The 24,272-nt window shown below is 47.9% G+C and overlaps 1 protein-coding gene across 17 annotated transcripts in view; it reads right to left on the reverse strand.

Moving 5' to 3' along the window:
• Window positions 1-24,272, reverse strand: part of ATP2B2 (ATPase plasma membrane Ca2+ transporting 2) — a 563,774-nt gene that overhangs the window by 52,094 nt on the left and 487,408 nt on the right. For 15 of the 17 annotated variants that reach the window (XM_029050120.2, XM_029050114.2, XM_039910392.1 and 12 more), the window contains 4 exons: window positions 22,955-22,996; window positions 21,104-21,262; window positions 18,809-19,023; window positions 16,126-16,368 (listed from right to left, as the gene is read on the reverse strand). In XM_029050120.2, coding sequence (XP_028905953.1) covers window positions 16,126-16,368; window positions 18,809-19,023; window positions 21,104-21,262; window positions 22,955-22,996 — 659 coding nt within the window. The remainder of the gene's footprint in view (window positions 1-16,125; window positions 16,369-18,808; window positions 19,024-21,103; window positions 21,263-22,954; window positions 22,997-24,272) is intronic. The other 2 variants (XM_029050117.2, XM_029050119.1) reach the window with 1 other exon arrangement.

The following is a 24,272-nucleotide window of genomic DNA, read 5'->3' on the forward strand; positions in this document are numbered from 1 at the left end:
CAGCTGACAAGTGGCAGAGCCGGGAGTCGAACTCATGACCTCTGACTCCGAAGCCCAGGCTCTTTTCCACTGAGCCATGCTGCTTCCCATATCCCATATCTCTCGCCCACGTCCTCCCTCTGGCCTGGAACGGCCACTCCTAATATCCAACAGACAGTTACTCTCTCCCCCTTCAAAGCATTATTGAAGGCACATCTTCTCGAAGCGGCCTTCCATGACTAAGCCCTCCTTGCCTCTTCTCCCTTCCGCGTCACCCTAACTTGCTCCCTTTATTCATCCTCGCCTCGCAGGCCCACAGCACTCATGTACATATCTGTAATTTATTTATTTATATTAATGTCTGTCTCCCCCAGTAAACTGTAAGCTCACTCTGGGCAGGGAATATGTCTATTTGTTGTTGTATTGCACTCTCCCAAGCACTTAATCAAGTGCCGTGCACACAGTAAGCACTCAAGAAATACGATTGATTGAATGAATGAATGAATAGGCCAACCAGAAAGGGAAACTTGACCTTTGGTTGGAGGGATCTGTCTGGTCCTGGGAATAAATGGAGGCTATTCCCACCTCCTTATGCTGTTAGCTGACATCACTTCTGGATTTCAAAATCAACATCACAGGCTCTTTAGTGTAGAAGAGGGGAGACAGACATCAATACAAATATACAAAATTACAGATATAGACATAAGGGCTGTGGGGCTTGGAGGAAGGAAGAGCAAAGGGAGCACGTCAGGGTGACATAGAAGGGAGTGGGAGATGAGGAAAAGTGGGGTTTAGTCTGGGAAGGCCTCTTGGAGGAGATGTGCCTTCAATAAGGCTTTGAAGGGGGGGAGAGTTAATTGTCTGTCAGATTTGAGGAGGGAGGGCATTCCAGGCTGGAGGCAGGATGTGGGCTAGGGGTCGGCGGCGAGACAGGTGAGATCGAGGCACAGTGAGAAGGTTAGCACTAGAGGAGCAGAATGTGTGGACTGGGTTTTAGAAGGAGAGAAGCGAGGTGAGGAATGAGGGGGCAAGGTGGTGGACTGCTTAAAAGCCAATGGTGAGGAGTTTTTGTTGGATGCAGAGGTGGATGAGCAACCACTGAGGAGCGGGGTGACATGTCCTGAATGTTTTTGTAGAAAAATGACACAGGCAGCAGAGCAAACTATCAACTGGAGTGGGCAAAGACAGAAGGCTGGGAGGTCAGCAAGGAGGCTGATGCAGTAATCCAGGCAGGATAGAATGATTGATTGTATTAACACCCTCCCCAACTTTTGGGGGGGAAGCTCAATGGAGAGTGGGCAGAGTGGCCACTCCAGTTGATTGCCCTCGTGTAAAGAGGCTTCTTCCAGCTTCCCCTTACCCCCATTCCCAAATACCACTAGTCTAAAGTTAGAGGGCCAGGGCCCAATCAATCAATGGCATTTATTGAGCACTTACTGTGTGTAGAGCACCATATTAAGCACTTGGAAGAGCTTAGCACTCAGAGTTGGTAAACACTTTTCTACCCACAAGGCAGCACTCTTTTTCCCCCACTTACATTCCAACTATGCCCAGGGTCCCGCTGTTCAACCCTCCCCCTCTCCCAACCCCCTATGGAAGGCAGAACCAAAGGGACCCCCGTTTTACTGCAGGACACCAATGTCAGTCAGAAGGAGAGGGAGATTTAAGTCTTCCAGGAAGTGACAGAAAGTAGAAACCCTAGTCCTTCCTAGCATGTAATAATAATAATAATGATGGTATTTGTTAAGTGCTTACAATGTGCCAAGCACTGTTCTAAGCACTGGGGTAGATACAAGGTAATCAGGTTGCCCCATATGGGGCTCACAGCCCTAATCCCCATTTTACAGATGAGGAAACTGAGGCACAGAGAAGTGAAGTGACTTGCCCAAAGTCAGCCAGCTGACAAGTGGAGGAGTTGGGATTAGAACCCACGACCTCTGATTCCCAAGCCCGTGCTCTTTCCATTAAGCCACGCTGCTTCTCGTGTACTGTGTCGATACACACAGGTTTTTATTCTTAATATTTTTAATAGTAATTTTTATTACTGTTATTTTCATTGCCATGCTTGTTACTATTATTACTTGCTGAGTGACAGTTTGTCAGTAATAACCACCTTAAAAGAATAAATGGAGGTAATTCTCCAGGAAAACCCATAGAAATAAGACTATAAGATGGGGATGGGCTGAGGGGGGGTGGCAGGGAGAGGGGCGGTCGCTAAAGGACTATCCTGCATTCTGTGAGGAGGGGGGGCAGGCCATTGGTAGACGGGGGTCCTGTATTTTTGAGTGCCATCGGGGACTACATCGGGGGCTCCACTTCTGACCCAGCCCAGACAGACAGGGGCTTCTCCTGGTCTCAAAGACCTCCAGGAAGGAGATTCTGCCACCGCCCTCAGCCAACTGTTCTAGGGTTTACACTCCACAAAAGCCCTTCTACAAATGCCAAATGAGTGAAATGTCTGTTCAGTTCCTGCTTTTCAATCCACTCTGAAGTCCGTACTATTTTTCTTGGGGATTTGTTCATTTGTTCCTTGCTGGAATAAAATCGGCACTGTTTGCTTCAGCCCTTGCCTGTAAGTGGCTATTAATATCATTATGCAATTAATTACATAGCACATTGTCAGCACTGCGACTGCTTCCAGGGAACACTGCAAAGAAACCAAGTGCTTCAGCCCCAGAAAAAACCAAAAAGCCTCCCATGCCCACTCCACATTTATTTTGAGAGTGCAAGTCCCCATCTGAAGTGTTTACTTCTTTTCACATTCATCTGGAGCATTCATCTGCTGCTTTAGAATAGAAATCACATTTAATGTGAGCCAGGCAGGGTCTCGGCAATAATTCCAACTTACAAAACCTACATTTGCATTGCCCTGAATTACCCTTCATTCCCTGCAACCCCCTTGGGCACCTGCTTAGCAGAGGCTGATTAGGGAGAGACCCCTCTGAATCTGTCCCCCTAGCTCCCCCAGATCATGAGGCCCTTGCTATGGGCTTCAGAGCTTCTTAAGGGCCATAGTGACCAATACCAAAACACCAAACTGAGTAGCAGCTTCCAGCTCCGATTTGAAACAGACTAAAAGTCCTCTGGGTCAGATTGTAAGGTACACACATAAAAGTATCTAATAAACCATAGCATTAGCAGTCTACGGCAGGGAGGGGGAGACTGGAGTGGGGGCCATGGCAAGTGACCACCAACGGGAAGAGGAGGAGGAGGAGTAAATGGAATTTTGTCTTCATGTGGTTTGGAAACCTCATTCTTACACCTACAAATAGGAAAAAGAGAAATTGAAGAAGATATCTGATATGCTTTATCAGTTATCAGAAGTAAGTCTGTAGACTGTAAGCTCCTTGTAGACAGGGACCATGCCTACCAACTCTGGTGTAGGCTCCCCACTGGAGTGCACAATCCTCCTTGTCAGGGAAAATTTGTCACTTTTTGGGTTTGTACCTCCCAAGTGTTTTGATACATAGCACTGCTCCCAGGGGGAGCTCAATAAATGCCATTACTACTACTCAATTTCCCTCCGATCAGGGAATGAGAAATCAGGCCTCTTAGCAATTCTGTGATGCTAACTGACGATGTGTATTCTATAGTCTAGACTTTGACATTTCAGTGGTGGGGCCCCCAATGCCTTCAACCAGAACACTCTCAGCCTGCCCACTAGACATCACTGGCAATCAAACCTCATTTCATTATTTGAGAGGCCTTGAAGTCTGCAGGAAGCAGGTCGAGTTTGACACAGGAGATCTATTCCCAGTGTTGCCAGTGGCCAGCGGCGGGCCCTTGGTCAAGTCACTTAACTCTCAATGCCTCCATTTCTTCATCTGTAAAATGGGTATCATAAAACCTGCCTCTCCCTACCTCAGGTAAATGTTGTGGGGATAACTGTGCTCAGGAAAATAAAAGTGCTGTAGAAATTCCAAGTACTGTACCGTATTATTACTACTTTATATAGTTCCCCTGCACCCCTGCTGAAGAAGCGATCCTTCAGGCCACTGCGTGTTAATTCGGCTCAGGGATTTTTCTCCTCCGCTGTCCTTACAAAAGCCTGAATGGGTCCAGCCTGTTTTGGCAGCTCTCCTGCTGTTTCCCTGCAAAGCCCTTTAAAGGTCTTGCGGCTGACTCTTCTCTCACCAAGGGGAACCTACCGGCCACGCCAGAAGGAAGCTCCCTGCCGGCTCCACCTGTCTCTTCCCACAGCCTTCCATGTGGCAGAAAGTGCCATCTTGAAGGTTCTGTTAAATCAGACTGATTTAGAGGTTGAATGTTCTATGTCGTTGTTGTTATCATTATTGTATTTGTTAAGCATTTACCATGTTTCGAGCACTGGTCTATGTGCCGGCTGCCCACATCATCTTTCTAGACCTCTGGAGCACACATTCCCCTTCCCCTTACTCAAAGACCTCCAATGGCTCCCTCTGGCATCCCTTATATTAAATGAGCACCCCTGACCACGGGCTTCAGTTGGCTCCCTCTTTCCTATCAGCTCTCTTCTCCCACCGTCCCCCAACTCGCGATCTTCTCTTCCCCCAAGCAAACCTCCTTGCTCTCGACTCTGCGGCTTTCGACCGGTTGCTCCTCTCTTCCCCTTCACTGCCTGCAATTCCCTCCACTAGAAGCTTTGCCAAACTATAGTCCTCCCTGAGTTTAAAGCCCTTCTAAAAAGTCACCTTCTTCAGGAGGCATTCCTTGATTAATTCCTCACCACCCGGCTCATGACTTTCCTTTGGCCACCTCTGCATTCATGGAGTTATCTGCTTATTTGCTAGGTATCGATTTACAAATCTACCTATGCTTATGACAGTATTTATGTCTATCTGGCTCTCAACTATTGGAATACTTGGCATTCTATAGCTACTGTTTTCTCCATTCAACTGAAAACATCTTGATGGTGGGGATCGTGGCTCTCATTTCTCCTGTCTGCCCCTAAGCGTGTAGCATACAATGCTCTGCATGTGGTAGGCACTCGATCAATACTGGTGATGATGATGTCTTGGGTTCAGCATCATTATCGAGGACGTTCTGCATTGATGGTCTGCACACTTCAATACATGTCCTGTTTAACCGATGACTCCCCTTCCCACCTCCCAGGGCCCTCATCACCGTTGTCTCTGTGCCCTCAAAGGAATCACTCTGCTTCAAGATGCTCTTGTAGACTTAAAAGTTTTGGAGTAAACAGACAGTAACCCATGGTAATCATCCCCAAAGCAGAATGGCTTAGTGGAAAGAGCGTGGGCCTGGGAGTCTGTGGACCTGGGTTCTAGTCCCAGATCTGCCACTTTCCTGCTGTGTGTCCTCAGGTAAGTCACTTAACTTCTCTGTGCCTCAGTTACCTCATCTGCAAAATAGGAATTAAGACTGAGCGCTATGTGGGACAGGGAGTGTGTCCAACCTGATTATCTTGTATTCTTCCCCGGTGCTTAGTACAGTGCCTGGCACATAGTAAGCCCTTAACAAATGCCATAAGGAAATAAAAAAACAGAACTCCTAGAGCACAATCCCACCAATACTCCCCCATCTCTCTGCCTGAGAAATCACATACCTGCCCCCATTATCAAGGCTCTGGAGGGTGGATGCCAGAGTAGTCACACACAAGTGAACAGGGATGAAATGTGGATGGGAGAGCCCCCAAATAACTGCCATTATTTTCTAATTTCCTAGAGAAATTAGAAGGCCAATTTTCAATCATTTGGCTGGGTTTGAGCCTGAGAAATGGCACCGATGTGAAACAAGTCACTTGAAATTTAGTTGAAGCAACCTCAACAACTCAGGTTGGGTTCCCTACTTTGGTAGAGATGCTTCTCATCCTTCTAAATGAATCATTCACCTGGGACCCAAAGATAAACTCAATCTAGTGATGTTATCGTACTAGCTAATGAATATCGCCCTCAGTTGAAATGATAGAAACAGGGATTTCATTAACCTAGAAATGAGTTATTGGCTACTGTTGACCTGACCTTAGAAAGACTCTCCATTTAAGATGGTAAGGAACAGGGTGTCAATAATAATAATAATAATAATGGTATTTGTTAAGCACTTACTATGTGCCAGGCACTCTACTAAGCGCTGGGGTGGAGACAAGCAAATCCGGTTGGACACAGTCCCTGTCCTAGGTGGGACTCACAGTCTCAATCCCCATTTTACAGATGAGGTAACTGAGGCCCAGAGAAGTGAAGTTACTTGCCCAAGGTCACACAACAGACAAGTGGCAGAGACGGGATTAGAACCCATGACCTTCTGATTCCCTGGACCGTGCTCTATCCACTAGGCCATGCCGCTTCTCTTGTCTTGGATGTTGACAAAATGGTCCCGATGCCAGTGCTAAAACTCATATCTATTACTGAGGAATCTAGCAGCCGGACTTGAGATTTTCAAATTATTTTATCAAGTGTGCAGTGCTTGCCATCTTATTAAACTAAAGACTTCTCTCTGCAAGGCCAAGACCTGAACACCACCAATCAATTAATCAATCAATTGTATTTATTGAGCACTTACTTTGTGCAGAGCACTGTATTAAGCGCTTGGGAGAGTACAATATAACAATATATTACAATGTGACACATTCCCTGCCCACAGCGAATTTACACCATCACCCACATGCCTCGTGCTTCAAGGACTTTGGCTGCCCTGCAGGAAGTAATCTCTTACCTCACCACCCTATTTCATTCATTCATTCATTCAATCATAGTTATTGAGCGCTTCCTGTGTGCAGAGCACTGTACTAAGCGTTTGGGAAGTACAATTCAGCAACAAATAGAGACAATCCCTGCCCACAATGGTCTCACAGTCTAGAAGGGAGGAGACAGACATCAAAACAAGTAAACAAGGCAGCAGTAGCATCATTATAAATAAATATAATTATAGATATATACACCTCATTAATAAAAATAAATAGAATTATAATTATAAATATGTACATATATACACAAGTGCTGTGGGGTGAGGAGGGAAGTAGAGCAAAGAGAGCGAGTTGGGGCAATGATGATGATGATGATGTTGGTATTTGTTAAGCGCTTACTATGTGCAGAGCACTGTTCTAAGCGCTGGGGTAGATACAAGATAATCAGGTTGTCCCATGTGGGGCTCACAGTCTTAATCCCCATTTTACAGATGAGGTAACTGAGGCACAGAGAAGTTAAGTGACTTGCCTACAGTCACACAGCTGACAAGAGGCAGAGCCGGGATTCTAACCCATGACCTCCGACTCCCAAGCCCGGACTCTTGCCGCTGAGCCACGCTGCTTCTCAATGGGGAGGAGGGGGAGCCTAGGAAAAGGGGGGCTTAGTCTGGGAGGAGGTGAGCTTTCAGTAGGGCACTGAAGTGGGGAAGTGTGCTAGTTGGGCAGATTTGAGGAGGGAGGGCATTCCAGGCCAGAGGCAGGACGTGGACCAGGGGTCAACGGTGGGACAGGCAAGAACGAGGCACAGTGAGAAGGTTAGTACCAGAGGAGCGGAGTGTGCGGGTTAGGATGTAGAAGGAGAGAAGGGAGGTAAGGAAAGGCAAGGTAATGGAGAGCTCTGAAGCTAATAGTGAGGAGTTTTTGCTTGATCCAGAGGTTGAGAGGCAACCACTGGAGATATTCGAGGAGGGGAGTGACAGGCCCAGAACGTTTCTGTAAAAAGATAATCCGGGTCACCCACTCCCGCAGCACTTATGTACATATAAAATAAATTAATAAATAAAAATGGTATTTGCTAAGCACTTACTATGTGCCAAGCACTCTACTAAGCACTGCAGTGGATACAAGCAAATTGGGTTGGACACAGTCCCCGTCCCAGGTGGGGCTCACAGTCTCAATCCCCATTTTAAGGATGAGGTAAATGTGGCCCAGAGAAGTGAAGTGACTTGCCCAAGCTCACACAGCAGACATGTGGCAGAGTCAGGATTAGAAGCCATGAAATTCTGATTCCCAGGCCTGTGCTCTATCCACCATGCCATGTCTCGTATCTTCATATTCAGTTGGTCGCTTGCCTTTCTGTACCGTATTTTAGTGTCTGCTGCTAGACTGTAAATTCTCTGAGGGCAAGGATTGGTTTGGTTTATTGTCCTCTCCCAAGTGCTTTATAGCCTGCTCTGCACTAAGTGATCGATAAATACCACTGATTGATTCATCGATTGGGCCAAAGATTCCTTTAGCCTAGAGCAAACTTAGAAAATTCAAAGGAGCAGAAGTTCAGGTTTTACAGTTCTGGGAAAGACAGAACCTTGGTTTAAACCTGGATCTTTCGCAGGAATGAGCATCTTGAGACTCTGAGGGACTGCTAACCAACCTCCCAAGTTTCCTCCTCCCCCAGAAGTTTATTGACGTGTCCTTCGGCATGGGCCACATTCATCTTCCCTATCTGAAGCTGAGGCCCTTCACAGATGAGGGGAGTCACAGAATTACCATCTGTAATTCAGCAGAACAGCTCTATCTGCAGGGACAAAGCCTTGTCCATCCTGTTATTGTGCAAATCATCAAGGCTGTGGCAAGGTGTGCATCATCCCTGACTCAGAGAGATGAGTGAGTCTTCAAAATGGCTTTGTCAATTTACTTTTTCAAGAAACACTCCTCCTTGGTGCCTAAGGAAAAGGGCTTGGGCTCATAAATTCTGTACAGACAGGACCTAGGTCTGTTCAATTTACTCAGTTCAGTACCCAGCACAGTGCCACATGAAGTCGTACTACTTGTTAATTATGATTACACTAACTAGCCGCTGCACTCTCATCTACCATCTTCTATATCTCCAAAGACTTCCAAAGCTGGAGAAGTCTGTGTTTTCTGAATGCCCCCTGAGGGTGAAGAATTGGCTTCAACGCTCTACATCACCTCGCCCCTTCCTACCTCTCCTCCCTTCTCTCTTTCCACTGCCCACCCCGCACGCTCCGCTCCTCTGCCGCCCACCTCCTCACCGTCCCTCGGTCTCGCCTATCCCGCCGTCGACCCCTGGGCCACATCCTCTCGCGGTCCTGGAACGCCCTCCCTCCTCACCTCTGCCAAACTGATTCTCTTTCCCTCTTCAAAACCCTACTTAAAACTCACCTCCTCCAAGAGGCCTTCCCAGACTGAGCTCCTCTTCTCCCTCTACTCCCTCTACCACCCCCCCTTCACCTCTCCGCAGCTAAACCCTCTTTTCCCCCTTTCCCTCTGCTCCTCCCCCTCTCCCTTCCCATCCCCTCAGCACTGTACTCGTCCGCTCAACTGTATATATTTCCATTACCCTATTTATTTTGTTAATGAATTGTACATTGCCTTGATTCTATTTAGTTGCCATTGTTTTTACGAGATGTTCTTCCCCTTGACTCTATTTATTGCCATTGTTCTTGTCTGTCCGTCTCCCGCGATTAGACCGTAAGCCCGTCAAACGGCAGGGACTGTCTCTGTTGCCGACTTGTTCATTCCAAGCGCTTAGTACAGTGCTCTGCACATAGTAAGCGCTCAATAAATACTACTGAATGAATGAATTTAAGGGGAGCTGCAAAGGAAGAAGGCCACGCATGACCTGCCTTCTGGGAGCCTAAAATCAGGGGGTCATTTGAACCTGAAAGATAGAGTGAAAGGGGTTCAGAATTTCTTTTCAGCTTTCACAACTTCACCAGCTGACCCTGAGCTAAAAAATCATGAAGGGTAAGAAAAATAAGTCCCCTGGGGAAATCAAGCAGCACCTCGATTCTTTTTTACAACACCAGGTTGTTTTTTTTTTGGGGGGGGGGGGGGTCAGCTTGGGTTTGGGGAAGAGATTCAAGGTGATTAAAACTCCTCTTGAATCAATTAGTGGAACAAGTGAAAACATCTCCATATAAATGGAGAAGATGGACTGGGAATCACCTATTTAAATTCAAAGTGACATCAGATTATGGCTATTCAAAGTCAGTTGAAACCCCAAAGAAGTTAAGTGTGCCGAATTTTAACTTCAGAGGGATTTCTACTGATGAAAGTGTCCACGCTGAGCATAAAGACAGCTCTCCAATTTTCGTTTCCACGGGAAATTAATGATTAAATATTCTCGGGGCAATTGGAGCTACTCTCTGGCAGTATCCCTTTTAACTAGGGCAAGAGTATTCTCACACATGCTAGCAGTTTGCTTAACTCTGATCCACTTTGGCAGGGAGCTACAGTCCACAGCGAGAGTCTTTCCAAATTGGGCTGCTGTCGTCTGGGCAGATCGGGGGTTCGGCTGCCTCCCTCTGAAGGCCGCCGGATAAGGTAACCTCTGCTTTTAAGCTCAATAGGAAAAATGCTTTAATCTGTTAATCAGCCTGACCCATTTAATTCAGGGCGAATGAAAACTTCACCTATCTGCTAACCTTTGTGCCTCCCCATCTTACTCCCCAGTTTCGAATATTTATTATTTATCCCAGCCTCTTCATTCATTCACTCGTATTTAGTGAGCACTTACTGTGTGCAGAGCACTGTACTAAGTGCTTGGGAGAGTACGATATAACAGTGAACAAATGCATTCCCTGCCCACAATGAGCAAGAGGCCTCCAGATTTTCTGAAGCAATTTCCATTGAATTGGAGGACAAACTCCCCACTAGGGTGACCAGCGACTGCATTATGAATACCGGAGACACAGAGGAATGTCCAAGTGCTCTGTACACAGTAAGTGCTCCATAAATGTGATTGATGGACTGATGCATTCCACTGGGCATGCAGGAGAACGCAATGATGTCCTGCACGCCAGCTTGCAGAAACAAGCCAAGTTCATCCAAACCTAGGGGGCCTCCACCGCTATCACTTGCTCCAGGGCCTTCATTATCATCATCGTCAATGTTACTTATTAAGTGCTTACTGCGTGCAGAGCACAGTACTAAAAGCTTGGGAGGGTACAAGACAACAGCGTTGGCAGACACATTCCCTGTCCACAATGAGCTTATAGCCTTTGCGCTTCTCTCCCAGGGTCCATGTCAACCTGGGTGTTATTTCCAAACAATGGCTGGAGATGAGGTGGAGGTAGGCTGGCTATTTAAGGAGTCTGGTGCCATATCTGCACAAGACGAGGGAAAGCCCAGCTGAAAACCAGGCTGACCAGTCTAAAATGGATGACTGACCTCCTTACTCCCCACTCCTGGCATGGTAAGCGGCTGCATCTCCAACAGCTCTGAAGGTAGTGATGGAGATCGGCTCAGCCAATCGCAGCTATTAATCCAGCCAAACTCAGGAGCCCACTCCTCCAACTTCTTCCCAAAGGTGCACGAGCAGGCCCACGCCCACCCGCCCCTCCCGTCCCTCACACTGCTCCGCCCCAGGTGGACAGGCCGGGAAGGAGAGATTAAAATTTACCCCTCACTGCCATCTACATCAGGGAGCACTGGACATGAATAAAACTCTCCCAAATCTGGTCTTTCACCCCGCTGAGCATTAACGAGTGGGTAGCAGCTTTTCAGGGTTAAAGCACAAACCCATTTTAATGAGCTCTCCCCCACTAACCAGCAGGACTGTGACAGTGGGAGGCTAGTAGCCCCTGAAGAGTCATTCCTCAGAGAGAGATGAAACAGACATCACTTCTGCTGAAGCACTTTTTGGGGAACATCTTGGCACAACCTGCACCTAGGGGACATGAGCTCTTTTCTGAGGCCAAGTGGCCGCCAATTTAGCACAGCTCCTGCTTTGCTTGTCCTTGAAAACTATCACAAAGAAGGGGATCTGATGACATTGTAGCTCGAGTGGAATAATTTGTCTTCCTAATTTCTCAGACAGATGCTAATTTTTCTTTCGCAGCATTGACGTCATTGGATTTTTTTTTTAATCAATGGTCTTTTATTGTCCTTTAATCAAAGAAGAACATAGGGAGGGCTCTCTTGCTGATGTATTCTCAAGTGTATCTTGCTTAATTTTCCGGTCCAATACCACCAATGTCAGCTCACACAAGGTGTCACAGTTTATGCGAATCAGAATAGTGGTTTGAATTTAGTGGGACCAGATTAAACTGTGGGCTAGACTTTTGCCCCATATGGGGCCAGTGGAAGGAGTGTTAATGCTTTCGGGCAGTGTGGACCCCAGCCTCTTTGCAGAGGAACAGTAATGATTTCATTAGAAAGAGATCAGTTGGTTAATAAGGCTGCTATAGAGGGAGATTAAGGAGGAAGAAGCTCTTTTTATTTAGATGGTATTTGTTTAGCACTTACTATGTGCCAGGCACTGTCCTAAACGCTCGGATAGATACAAGCTAATCAAGTTGGACACAGTCCATGTCCCACATGAGACTCACTGTCTTAATCCCCATTTTACAGATGAGGCAACCGAGGCACAGAGACATTTAGTGACTTTTCCAAGGTCGCACAGCAGACAAGCGGCAGAGCCAGGATTAGAAACCAGGTCCTTCTGACTCCCAGGCCCATGCTCTATCCACTAAGCAATGCTGTTTCTTCACTTCTGCCACCTGAACTTACACGGCATCAAACGTCATGGCTGAGAGATGGCCCACTCAAAGAGCCGCCACCTGTCCATCCCTGATCACCGGAAATCCATGTGGTTTAACCCCAGAAGGGAGAGTTACAGCCTTGAGTGGGCACTGAGAAACTGAAGTCCTGGGTGTCTGCTGCAAGAAGACAACTAGAGCTTTTTCTCTAAAAAATACGTTGGACTATATGACTTAGGTTAGCACACAGCTAGTGTCCAACAGGCATCCAAGGGTAAATTACTAGTCCAGGCCAGAGAAGGCCTCCTCCTGGGCTGTCTGCAACTCCCTAGGGAGTCACTGGGCTGATTTACCTAGAAGAATCTGGTTCTTGGTCATCAGGAAAGACACATACTTTTATTTCATCTCTTCTGGGGGAATTTATGTCCCTCACAGAATATGTAAATTTATCACACAACAGCAACTACAGAATACTCACCGCAGAAAATACACAGCATTGATCCAAAACAAGATCAGGTCTTCTGGCCATTTTGAGGACTAGAACCACAAAGCCTGGTCCTACAAGAGCAAAGCTCTGGCAGCTGAGACCACTTGGCAGTCCTAGCCGTCTCCTCACAAGTGCTAGAAGAGGTGTGTGTGAACCAAGGGCAGAAAGAGAAGCAGCGTGGCTCAGTGGAAAGAGCCCGGGCTTGGGAGTCAGAGGTCATGGGTTCTAATCTCGGCTCCGCCACTTATCAGCTGTATGACTTTGGGCAAGTCACTTAACTGTTCTGTGTCTCAATTGCCTCATCTGTAAAATGGGGATTAAGACTGTGAGCCCCACGTGGGACAACCTGATTACCTTGTATCTCCCCCAGCGCTTAGAACTGTGCTTAGCACATAGTAAGCACTTAACAAATGCCATCATCATCATTATTATTATTAAAATGCTTACCATGGTGCTAGTTCGGTTTCACCTATCTAGAAGGTGCATCTATCTAGAGAAGGTCCTTCTATCTAGAGAAGCAGCGTGGCTCAGTGGAAAGAGCACGGGCTTTGGAGTCAGGGCTCATGAGTTCGAATCCCAGCTCTGCCACTTGTCGGCTGTGTGACTGTGGGCAAGTCACTTAACTTCTCTGTGCCTCAGTTCCCTCATCTGTAAAATGGGGATTAAGACTGTGAGCCCCACGTGGGACAACCTGATTCCCCTATGTCTACCCCAGCGCTTAGAACAGTGCTCGGCACATAGTAAGCGCTTAACAAATACCAACATTATTATTACCTATCTCTATCTCCTCTTTCCTAAAGATGACAAATGCCCTCCTCATATCCAGATGTACAGGAACCCTGCCCAGAAATGCAGCGGAGGAAATGGAGCAGCAGCAGGTGAGCAAAGAAACTACATTCATCACAGTTCCAAGATTCTGGGGCCATGGGGCCACTTCTTGCTGGGCTCCTAACAAAGACCAAATTCCAGGGAGCTCCTGGCAGCAGCAGGAACATTTTCTCTTCTCACCTGTGCAGCCTGCTGCTATTCTGTTTCTTGCAGTGCTCCTGAAAGTTCCCCAGTGCGTGAGGGAGCCCAACAAGAAGCGGCTCAGCAGTGGCAGGAGCTGCTTCTGCCTGATAATGGCAGACACCACCTACAACCCTTCACAGTACACTCAGAGATACTTCTCTGATTTGGCGAATGAGAACACAGTAGCAGTGCTGAGAATAGACCTACAGAAGCTGAGGAGGAATGGGAGGTGACAATCTGTTAAATCCTTTCCATCAGCTCTAACTTTACATTTCAGGGTCTACCAAGAATACGTACTGCAGAGGACCTTTCCTTAACCTCCGATGTTTGTCTTGGTTTTTTGTTTTTAAAGACATTTCATTTGCAGGAATCTTTCAAGTGTGATCTTTAGAACAGTCACCCCATCCTGCTACAGTATCAGACACTCCTCTCTTTTCTTCATGGATACAAACACCTTGTCACTGACTCTTGATTATCCAAGCTCTTCCTGTGCCAATTAGCCTGGATAAATTAAAATTCATTGATCATCCCAACGTCTTCAAAATAAGAAAGCCTCAAGCTCATTAGAGAGAGTTGCACGTCACTCTTTCTAAACAACCTCTTCAATAAGCAAAACTGAATACCTTTGACTTTTTCTCCAGCGAATCCAGTTTCTTTTAAAAGGAATCCTCTTAATGCTCACAGCGAACCACTGGAAATTGAAAGAAGAAACTAATCTACATTGAGAGGAGCAGACATGTCAACCATGCTCCTCTCACATGCTTCCTAATCTTTCTTTCTCATTAAAATTCAAAACTTTCCAAAGTGCATCACAAGAAGTTGTAATATGCCTTTCTCAGGATGACCCTGCTCACTACCGCCTCAGGAATAGCACGCAAAGAGGATGATTTTTTTTAAAATGGTATTTGCTAAGCAAGGGTTTACTATGTGTCAAACACTATTGTAAGAACTGGGCTAGATACAAGGTCATAATAATGATGATGGTATTTGTTAAGTGCTTACTATGTGCCAAGTACTGTTCTAAGCACTGGGGTACATACAAGGTAATCAGGTTGTCCCACGTGGGGCTCACAGTCTTAATCCCCATTTTGCAGATGAGATAACTGAGGCACAGGGAAGTTGCCCAAGGACACACAGCTGATAAGTGACGGAGTCGGTATTAGAACCCATGACCTCTGACTCCCAAGCCCGTGCTCTTGCCACTAAGCCACACTGCTTCATCAGGTCATCGGTTTAGAAAACAGTCCCCGACTCTCACCGGGCTCACGGTCCAAATAGGAGGGAGAACAGGTATTTCATCCCCATTTTACAGTTGAGGAAACCGAGGCACAGAGAAGTTAAGTGGTTTGCCCCAAATCACACCGCAAGCAATAGGCACAACTGGGATTAGAACCCAGATCCTCTGACTCCCAGGCCCATGCACTTTCCATTAAGCCATACTGCTTCTCATCCAAGGTTATTAGGTGATTGAATGAAAATTTTGCTTGTCCTCAAATCATAAATAATAATAATAATGTTGGTATTTGTTAAGCGCTTACTATGTGCGGAGCACTGTTCTAAGCGCTGGGGTAGATACAGGGTAATCAGGTTGTCCCACATGAGGCTCACAGTCTTCATCCCCATTTTCCAGATGGGGTAACTGAGGCACATAGAAGTGAAGTGACTTGCCCACAGTCACACAGCTGCCAAGTGGCAGAGCCGGGATTCAAACCCATGACCTCTGACTCCCAAGCCCGGGCTCTCTCCACTGATCCACTCTGTGATAAACAACTCACAAAAGAAAAAGAGCATTTGGCAATCTCCTGCATTGCATTGTGGGCGCTTCTTTCAATTAGCATTTTTGCATCCCCAGTTGACCCACTTTTATTAATTCTATCTACGCATCCCTCATCCCACTTTGAGATCCTTGCAGGAGGGAGTCAGCAAAATCAGTAACTAGAGAGTAAGTCTTTTGCAAACCAAGTTTGCTGACTCACGCTCCCCTTAAATCACAAAACGATGTTTTCCTCGAGCGATATCCGGGGGCCAATATTCACGGTTGTGAAACTGCAACTTAATCACAAATGCCTGTGCTCATTGTTGAGCGTGAGAAAAATGTTCCTATCCAAATAGAGAAACATATTCAAATAATGCATGGTATTAAGCATCTTATCTCACTGGGGACTAATAATATGTTTTAGTCTCTCTTGGCCAGTGCCAGGATGTTAAAATTAAATAGAGATGTCCAACAAAAATGAATAAGGCAGCTATCTCTCGGCGGTGTTTGGCAGCAGAAGTAACAGCAGCAAGAATAACTGCACACTTACCAGAATCTTCGTGGTGTAGGCGCTGTTGATGGCAATTGCATGGACCAGCAGTTCAAGTGTTTTGGAGTTTACTGAGTCTGGGTCAGGAATCTCTTTGTAGTGGACATCTCCAACATAGGCTTGTACCACAGTCATCCTATTGGTCGTCAGAGTCCCCGTCTTGTCAGAACAAATAGCCGTAGCATTGCCCATAGTCTCGCAAGCATCCAGGTGGCGTACGAGGTTGTTATCTTTCATCATTTTCTGTTGGAGAGAAAATGAAATTGCCCACTTCCATTTAATAATAATTAATAATGATAATTACAGTATTTGTTAAGGGCTTACTGTGTGCCAAGAAGCAGCGTGGCTTAGTGGAAAGAGCCCGGGCTTGGAAGTCGGAGGTCGTGGGTTCTAATCCCGACTCCGTCACTTATCAGCTAAGTGACTTTGGGCAAGTCACTTAACTTCTCTGTGCCTCAATCCCCATCTGTAAAATGGGGATTAAGACTGTGAGCCCCAGGTGGAACAGCCTGATTACCTTGTGTCTACCCCAGTGCTTAGAACGATGTTTGGCACATAGTAAGCACTTAACAAACACAATCGTTATTATTATTATCATTATTATTATTATTGTTCTATGAGCTGGGGTAGATACAAGGTGATCAGGTTAGACACAGTCCCTGTCCCACAGAGGGCTCACAGTCTTAATCCCCATTTTACAGATGAGGTAACTGAGGCACAGAGAAGTTAAGAGACTTGCCCAAGGTCATACAGCAGACAAGTGGCAGAGGGGGGATTAGAATCCACGACCGCTGACTCCCAGGCCCGTGCTCTTGCCAGTAGACCATCCTGCTTCTCTACGAATCCACACTGAAACAACACCTGTTTATCACGACTGCAAAGAGTTTGACGGGCATAACCAAGCAATGATCAGAGTCGATATCCCTGGTCAAGTGGAAAGAGCGCAGCTCTGGAAGTCAGGAGACATGGGGCAAGTCTGGGCCTCAGTTACTTCACCCTGGAAAATGGGGATCATAACGCCTACCTCTCCCTACCGCTGGGGGATGTCCTGAGTATTGAGTGAAATAACATGAGAAATCGCTCTGGAAAAAATAAAAATGCTCAGCAAATTCAAGGTATTATTATTCCCATAGGTTTTTCCCTATTTTCTTTCAGGTAACTACTAAAAATGTACCAAGCCAATGTACCTATCTACCTCCCACTTGGTTCCCAAGCCCACAATACAGAAAAAGTTCAATTAAGTCCTACCAGCCTCTACAACAGGGACCCTGGCCTAAGCTAGATGAGGAAGAGCAAGCTAGGTGCTTTAGAGAACAGATTACTTTTTCCAGGCTTGGTATATACCCGGGTCATGTCACCCCGCTCATCAAAAAACTCCAGTGGTTGCCCATCCACCTTCACATCGAACTAAAACTCCTCACTAATGGCTTTAAAGTAGTCCACCATCTTGCCCCCTCATACCTCACCTCACTTTTCTCCTTCTACAACCCAGCCTGCATAATTCACCCCTCTAGTGCTTACCTTCTCACTGTGCCTCGATCTCTCCTGTCTCGCCACCGACCCCTAACCCATGTCCTGCTTCTGGCCTGGAACGCCCTCCCTCCTCTAATCCGACAATGACTCTCTCCTCCACCCCCCCACCACCTTCAAAGCCTTTTTGAAGGCCCATCTCCTCCAAGAGGCCTTCCCAGACCAAGCCCCACTTTCCCTCATCTCCCACTCCCTTCTGCGTCACCGTGACTTGCTCCCATTGCTCTTCCCCTCCCCGCAGCCCTACAGCACTTATGTCCATATTCGTAATTTCATCTATTTGTACTGATGTCTGTCTCCCCCAACCTAGACTGTAAGCCCATTGTGGGCAGGAAATGTGCCTGTTTATTATTGTATTGAACTCTCCCAAGCACTTAGTACAGTGCTCTAATAATAATAATAATAATGTTGGTATTTGTTAAGCGCTTACTATGTGCAGAGCACTGTTCTAAGCACTGGGGTAGACACAGGGGAATCAGGTTGTCCCACGTGGGGCTCACAGTCTTAATCCCCATTTCACAAATGAGGTAACTGAGGCACAGAGAAGTTAAGTGACTTGCCCACAGTCACACAGCTGACAAGTGGTAGAGCTGGGATTCAAACTCATGACCTCCGACTCCAAAGCCCGTGCTCTTTCCACTGAGCCACGCGCTCAATAAATACGATTGAATGAATGCATGCTCTCATTCTCTTCCTAAATGTCACCTGCTGTATGATGGGGCCATTCTTCATCTCTCCACACAACCTGCTCATGCTGATGAAGCTAGGGCTGCAGAGGCTCACCCCAAGGAAGCCATCTTGGCCCTTTTCCACCACTGCTGCATTGTCTGAAGGTGTGGGGAAGCAACTTGAATCCTGGGCAAAATAGTGGGAGTTCCCCCGACCAGCTCCCCTCCCCCTCCCCCTTTCCCTCTAGTCATCCCTATCGGTTTCTGGTCTTCTTCTCAGTTCCTGCCCAACAACTGGCCTTGACAAGCCCCCAGACAGCTGTCCCTATGGCTCCACACTATAAAGACCTGTCTGAGCTCTTCAGCAGCAGAGACTGCTGGGATATGCAAGTCAGCTCACACTCAGTAGATTCAGCTTCCTAAGGGAAGAAAGTCTGATGGCTCAGCCTCTTGCCCCTCTCTACCCCCATGTCCCAAGCTCTTACCTTTACAGAGTAAGCCAGGGAAATGGTGACAGCCAGAGGCAGCCCCTCGGGCACCGCGACTACCAGCACGGTGACCCCGATGATGAAGAACTTGACAAAGTACTGGACATACACTGGAGTGCACTCTGGCAGCCATGGCTTCTTGTTCACCACGAAGGTGTCCACGGCAAAATAGAGCACCAAGATGATCACCGTGATGGCCGACATCACCAGGCCTACAACATAGGAGGAGACCAGTTCATGGAGGCCCGTGGAGTTGGGATGAGGCAACGGAACATGGAACGCTGAGCTCTCATCAGTTTCAGGGCCAAGGTTTCCCAGTATCCGCCGGGAACAGAAAAGAGCTAGACTCCGCTGTTGCTCCCCAGGTTTTTAGCCTCGAGACCGTAAGCTCATTCATTCATTCAATAGTATTTATTGAGCGCTTACTATGTGCAGAGCACTGTACTAAGCGCTTGGGATGAACAAGTCGGCAACAGATAGAGACAGTCCCTGCCGTTTGACGGGCTTACAGTCTAATCGGGGGAGACGGACAGACAAGAACAATGGCACTAAACAGCGTCAAGGGGAAGAACATCTCGTAAAAACAATGGCAACTAAATAGAATCAAGGCGATGTACAATTCATTAACAAAATAAATAGGGTAACGAAAATATATACAGTTGAGCGGACGAGTACAGTGCTGTGGGGATGGGAAGGGAGAGGTGGAGGAGCAGAGGGAAAAGGGGAAAATGAGGCTTTAGCTGCGGAGAGGTAAAGGGGGGATGGCAGAGGGAGTAGAGGGGGAAGAGGAGCTCAGTCTGGGAAGGCCTCTTGGAGGAGGTGATTTTTAAGTAAGGTTTTGAAGAGGGAAAGAGAATCAGTTTGGCGGAGGTGAGGAGGGAGGGCGTTCCAGGACCGCGGGAGGACGTGACCCAGGGGTCGACGGCGGATAGGCGAGACCGAGGGACGGCGAGGAGGTGGGCGGCAGAGGAGCGGAGCGTGCGGGGTGGGCGGTAGAAAGAGAGAAGGGAGGAGAGGTAGGAAGGGGCAAGGTGATGGAGAGCCTTGAAGCCTAGAGTGAGGAGTTTTTGTTTGGAGCGGAGGTCGATAGGCAACCACTGGAGTTGTTTAAGAAGGGGAGTGACATGCCCAGATCGTTTCTGCAGGAAGATGAGCCGGGCAGCGGAGTGAAGAATAGACCGGAGCGGGGCGAGAGAGGAGGAAGGGAGGTCAGAGAGAAGGCTGACACAGTAGTCTAGCCAGGATATAACGAGAGCCCGTAATAGTAAGGTAGCCGTTTGGGTGGAGAGGAAAGGGCGGATCTTGGCGATATTGTAGAGGTGAAACCGGCAGGTCTTGGTAACGGATAGGATGTGTGGGGTGAACGAGAGGGACGAGTCAAGGAGGAGCTCCAAGCTCCTCACAGGCAGGTGCTGGGCCTACTCTGGGTTCTGTATGTGCCTCACAGTGCCTTGTTCAGATTGATGCACCTTTAAGACCCTCTGCTTTTAAGCCTGTATTGACCTTGAAATGTATTTGTAGTGGAGCCTAAGTGGTCAGCTCCTAGTGAGCAGGGTTGGCTGCTTTTATGCAACTATTTTACAGGCCCTAGGAAATCCCTCTAAATCTGACTGCCTCCGACAGCTGCAACTTCATTACTTGGTTTGAACGACTACATATCTGGGACCCTCCTTAATATAGCCAAGGCTAGAAATGAGGACTGAAGGAGCTCTTAATTGTTACAAAACTTCCCATTTAAATCTATTCAGTAAAGCCAGTAATTTGCTCCCATTTCCAGAACCAGTGGCTATAATTAGAGCCTGGGGACCGGGCCTGCCTGAGATTGAGGACGCAAGGAGCTGATTTCTGGGCTCATCAAATCTAGCCCATCAAGGTAACTGGGAAGACAGAGTGCACAGACCCTGGGGTCCGTCCTGAGGTCATACACCGATGCGGAATCTCTTTTGAATATGCACAGGATCTACAGTCAACTATTGCCACCATCTCTTGGTGTCTGCCTGCCATTTGGAGTCACCTGGCCCTGGGTGGTGACGGGGAGTCTTGGTCTCTTCCGGAACTGCAGGGCCCACCCGCTTACTTCGAGCTGGCCCTGGGCTCACTTCCAGTCGGCTGGGGCTCCATCTGCCGCACCTAGGCCCTGCCATCCAAAACAGACCAGAGCCAACCCAGTCCAGGGAATCAATCAGGCCCCATGCAGAGCCCTAAGACACAACCATAGCCCTCACAGCACTCTTCAGTTTAAGTCTCCTTCACCACCGCAAGATGGTAGCCCAGAGCCCCACGGGAACATACCGGCTTTGCCTATCTGCACCGCCAGCTTGGTCAGCTTCCCCTGAAGGACTGATTTCTCCTTCTTGTGCATATTGGCTTTCTTCTTGTCATCTCCATCTCCCCCTTCAGCACTCTTCAGGGGCTGCATCTCCATAGCAGCTGCCCCATCCTGCTGTTTGGCTAGCAAAGCAGAGAAGACAGCGTTATCCAGGCACTCAACATGACTTTGGGGGTCAAGAATATGCTCTCTCCCTGCCTGGGGCCAGGAATGAAAGTCCTCGGTTAGTCTGGGCACGTCAGGAGTGAGGCTGAGGAAACGCTGGGGCTTGGCCATCATGCCTCCGACTGAGGGTTGGTGTACGTGGTGGCACTGGCTGGAAACCACCCTCGTTGGCTGGTGTATCTTGGATCCAGGCTGGGTGTGACAGTAATGGCAAGCATCTCGCTGAGGAGACCATGATGAGGGAGACCCTCCCTGAACTGGGGGTGCAGGCTTTTAAGCTCCCTGGGGGGAACCTGCTGCCACACCTCAGGGTACAAACAGGGTACTCTGGCCTTGGACCCGGGGTCACTCAGTCAGGCTGCACAATCGCTTTGGCATCCATCCCATCTATCCTGCACCTCCTGCTCCCTGCCCCCTCTCCCAAGAGAGCTATAGAGCAGGAGGTGGCGGGTGTCAGGGAAAGCTGCTTCCTTCTTAACTAGCCCACACAACACTGCAATGACCAGGAGGCAGCTCTAGTAATATTCCTACTGCTCTTCCCTTCAGAACTGGTTGCTGGACTGAACCGGGCCAAGCCACCGGTGTCTCAGATTTATTTGCTCCTTGTAAAGACTAACAATAATAATAATAATGATGGTGGTATTTGTTAAGCGCTTCTTAAGTGCAAGATAATAAGGGCGGATGCAGTCCCTGTCCCACATGGGGTTCACAGTCTTTATCCCCATTTTACAGATGACGTAACTGAGGCACAGAGAAGTGAAGCTACTCGCCCACAGTCACTCAACAGACGAGTGGCAGAGTTGGTATTGGAACCCAGATCCTTCTGACTCCCAGGCTCGTGCTCTATCCACTAGGCCATGTTGCTTCTCTATAACTTCCTCCAAAATGTCACCAAGCCCCTGGAGGAGACAGCAGAGCCTCCTGTGTTCCTTCGAAAGAAATGCTACTAACCCACTTTCACCACTGAGTGTGCCCGGCCACAAAATAAAATGCCCAGAGCTAAGTCTCACTCTCTATTAGGCAGTAGGAAAGCAAGTGGGATGCTCCCCTTGAGGATGGGGAGAGTGGGGAAGAGGAAGCAACAAAAAGAACAAGTCAGCAAGTAGTTATTGAGAGAGTCCCAGACTGCAGCACACTGTATAAGGTTGTTGGAAGGTCTGAAGGGAGGATGGGGGATAGGGTGCGTGTGTGGCAAGGAGAAGTGGGGGAGAAGAGGACAGATGCCCAGCGCTCAAACCACAGGGCCCCCTTGGCCCATGGGCATCATCCCACATCTGAGAAGAAATGGGGGCAGCCTCTGGCCCTCCGCCCCTTCCCCCCTCGAGGCAACTTGCTGAATCCCAGCCGGGCCCAACCGGGCCCCCGATCCTGCGAGCTCTGGGCAGTAGCACTGCTGAGATCCAAGAGGAGCTGGCTCACGGGTCGCCTTTGATTTCTCCTAATTCTGGGCCAACACATGTGAGTGAGAACCGTGTCATCTTAAATCCTGTGTGGCTGAGATGCCAAAGTGGAGAAAATCCCCCAGGTGGTTTGCGGTCAGCCACTGCCGTAAATCCAACTGATCTGCCGATGTCTCCACTTGGCCTTTTAAGAGAGGGGCTGGGGGCCACGCACCTGGACCCTGGTTAATATGAAAGGGGGGTGGTTACCTTTGCTCTGGGTGCTGTCCGTATTGCCATCCTGCATTTTACCTATATGATAAAAGATTTTAACAAACAACAGAGAGCAGACAATATCCAGTCATCACACAGACACAACACTGCGATGGACATTTAAATAAAAGACGGAATAATGAATATGTCACATAGGCAAGATCCTTGGCTTGTAGCCAGGAAGTGGGCACATTTATTTCAGTCCTGTAAACAGCAGTCTATTGGACAAACCCGTGAAATGGCCACCAATCTCCTAGCATCAGAAACATCATCCTGGCTGCCTCTCGGTTTTCCTTCCCGAAAATTCCAGGAATACACTACTCGGGTCAAGCAGCAGTAATCTTTAACTGCTAATGGTTCCACGAGCCCAGAGGAGCCTCCTCAGCCACTGCCTGCATTTTCCCTCAGCCTAGACTCAAGCCCAAACAGAAGTAAGAATTGCTTCATGTCATTCTAAAATGGCCCCAGGGTGGGTTGAGGCGGGGTGGGGAGAGGGAAGGGTGCTCCGGATTCTCTTCCAAACATCCGGGAGAGGTCTCATCGGGGAACAGAGCCTTGGCTGGGTTATATGCCCTTCAGGGACTAGAGCAATAGCCCAGTTATCCTTCCTCTCACTCCTTCACCTCCACATACACTTGCACTGCCCATCCAGCATCACTATATTTGGGAAAAGAACAAGCCTCCAAACAAACTTCAGACAACTTGGGAAGGTCCTCAGTAATCAGGCATCAGGTAGATGGTCAGTGTGGGTAAATACTATCACGCTGATCCAAGCCCTTGTCATATCCCATCTCAACTATTCCATCAGCCTCCTCGCTGACCTCCCTGCCTCCTATCTTTCCCCTCTTCTGTCCATACTTCATTCTGCTGCCTGTGTCATTTTCCTGAAAAAAACACATTCAGTCCATGATTCCCCACTCCTCAAGAAACTCCGTTGGTTGTCTATCCACTTCCACATCAAACAGAAACTCCTTACTTTGGGCTTTAAGGAACTCAATCAGTTCTTTGTCTTCTAGTTAACCTCATTAATCTCCTAGTACAACCCAGCCCACACACTTCACTCTTCTAACACCAATTTACTCTCTGTGCCTCAATCTCATCTCTCTTATCTCTGACCCCTCACTCAGATCCTTCCTCTGACCCGGAACCCTCTCCACCTTTCATATCCAACAGATCACCACTCTCCTGATTGTCAAAGTCCTACAAAAAATTCATATCCCCTCCAAGAAGCTTTCCCTATCTTCTTTTTTCCCCACCCTAATTCACCCTCTTCTTTGGTATCATCTATGCACTTGGGAGTGTATCCCCTAGGTCC

The sequence above is a fragment of the Ornithorhynchus anatinus genome, chromosome X1 (assembly GCF_004115215.2).
Source record: "Ornithorhynchus anatinus isolate Pmale09 chromosome X1, mOrnAna1.pri.v4, whole genome shotgun sequence".
Classification (NCBI taxonomy): domain Eukaryota; kingdom Metazoa; phylum Chordata; class Mammalia; order Monotremata; family Ornithorhynchidae; genus Ornithorhynchus; species Ornithorhynchus anatinus.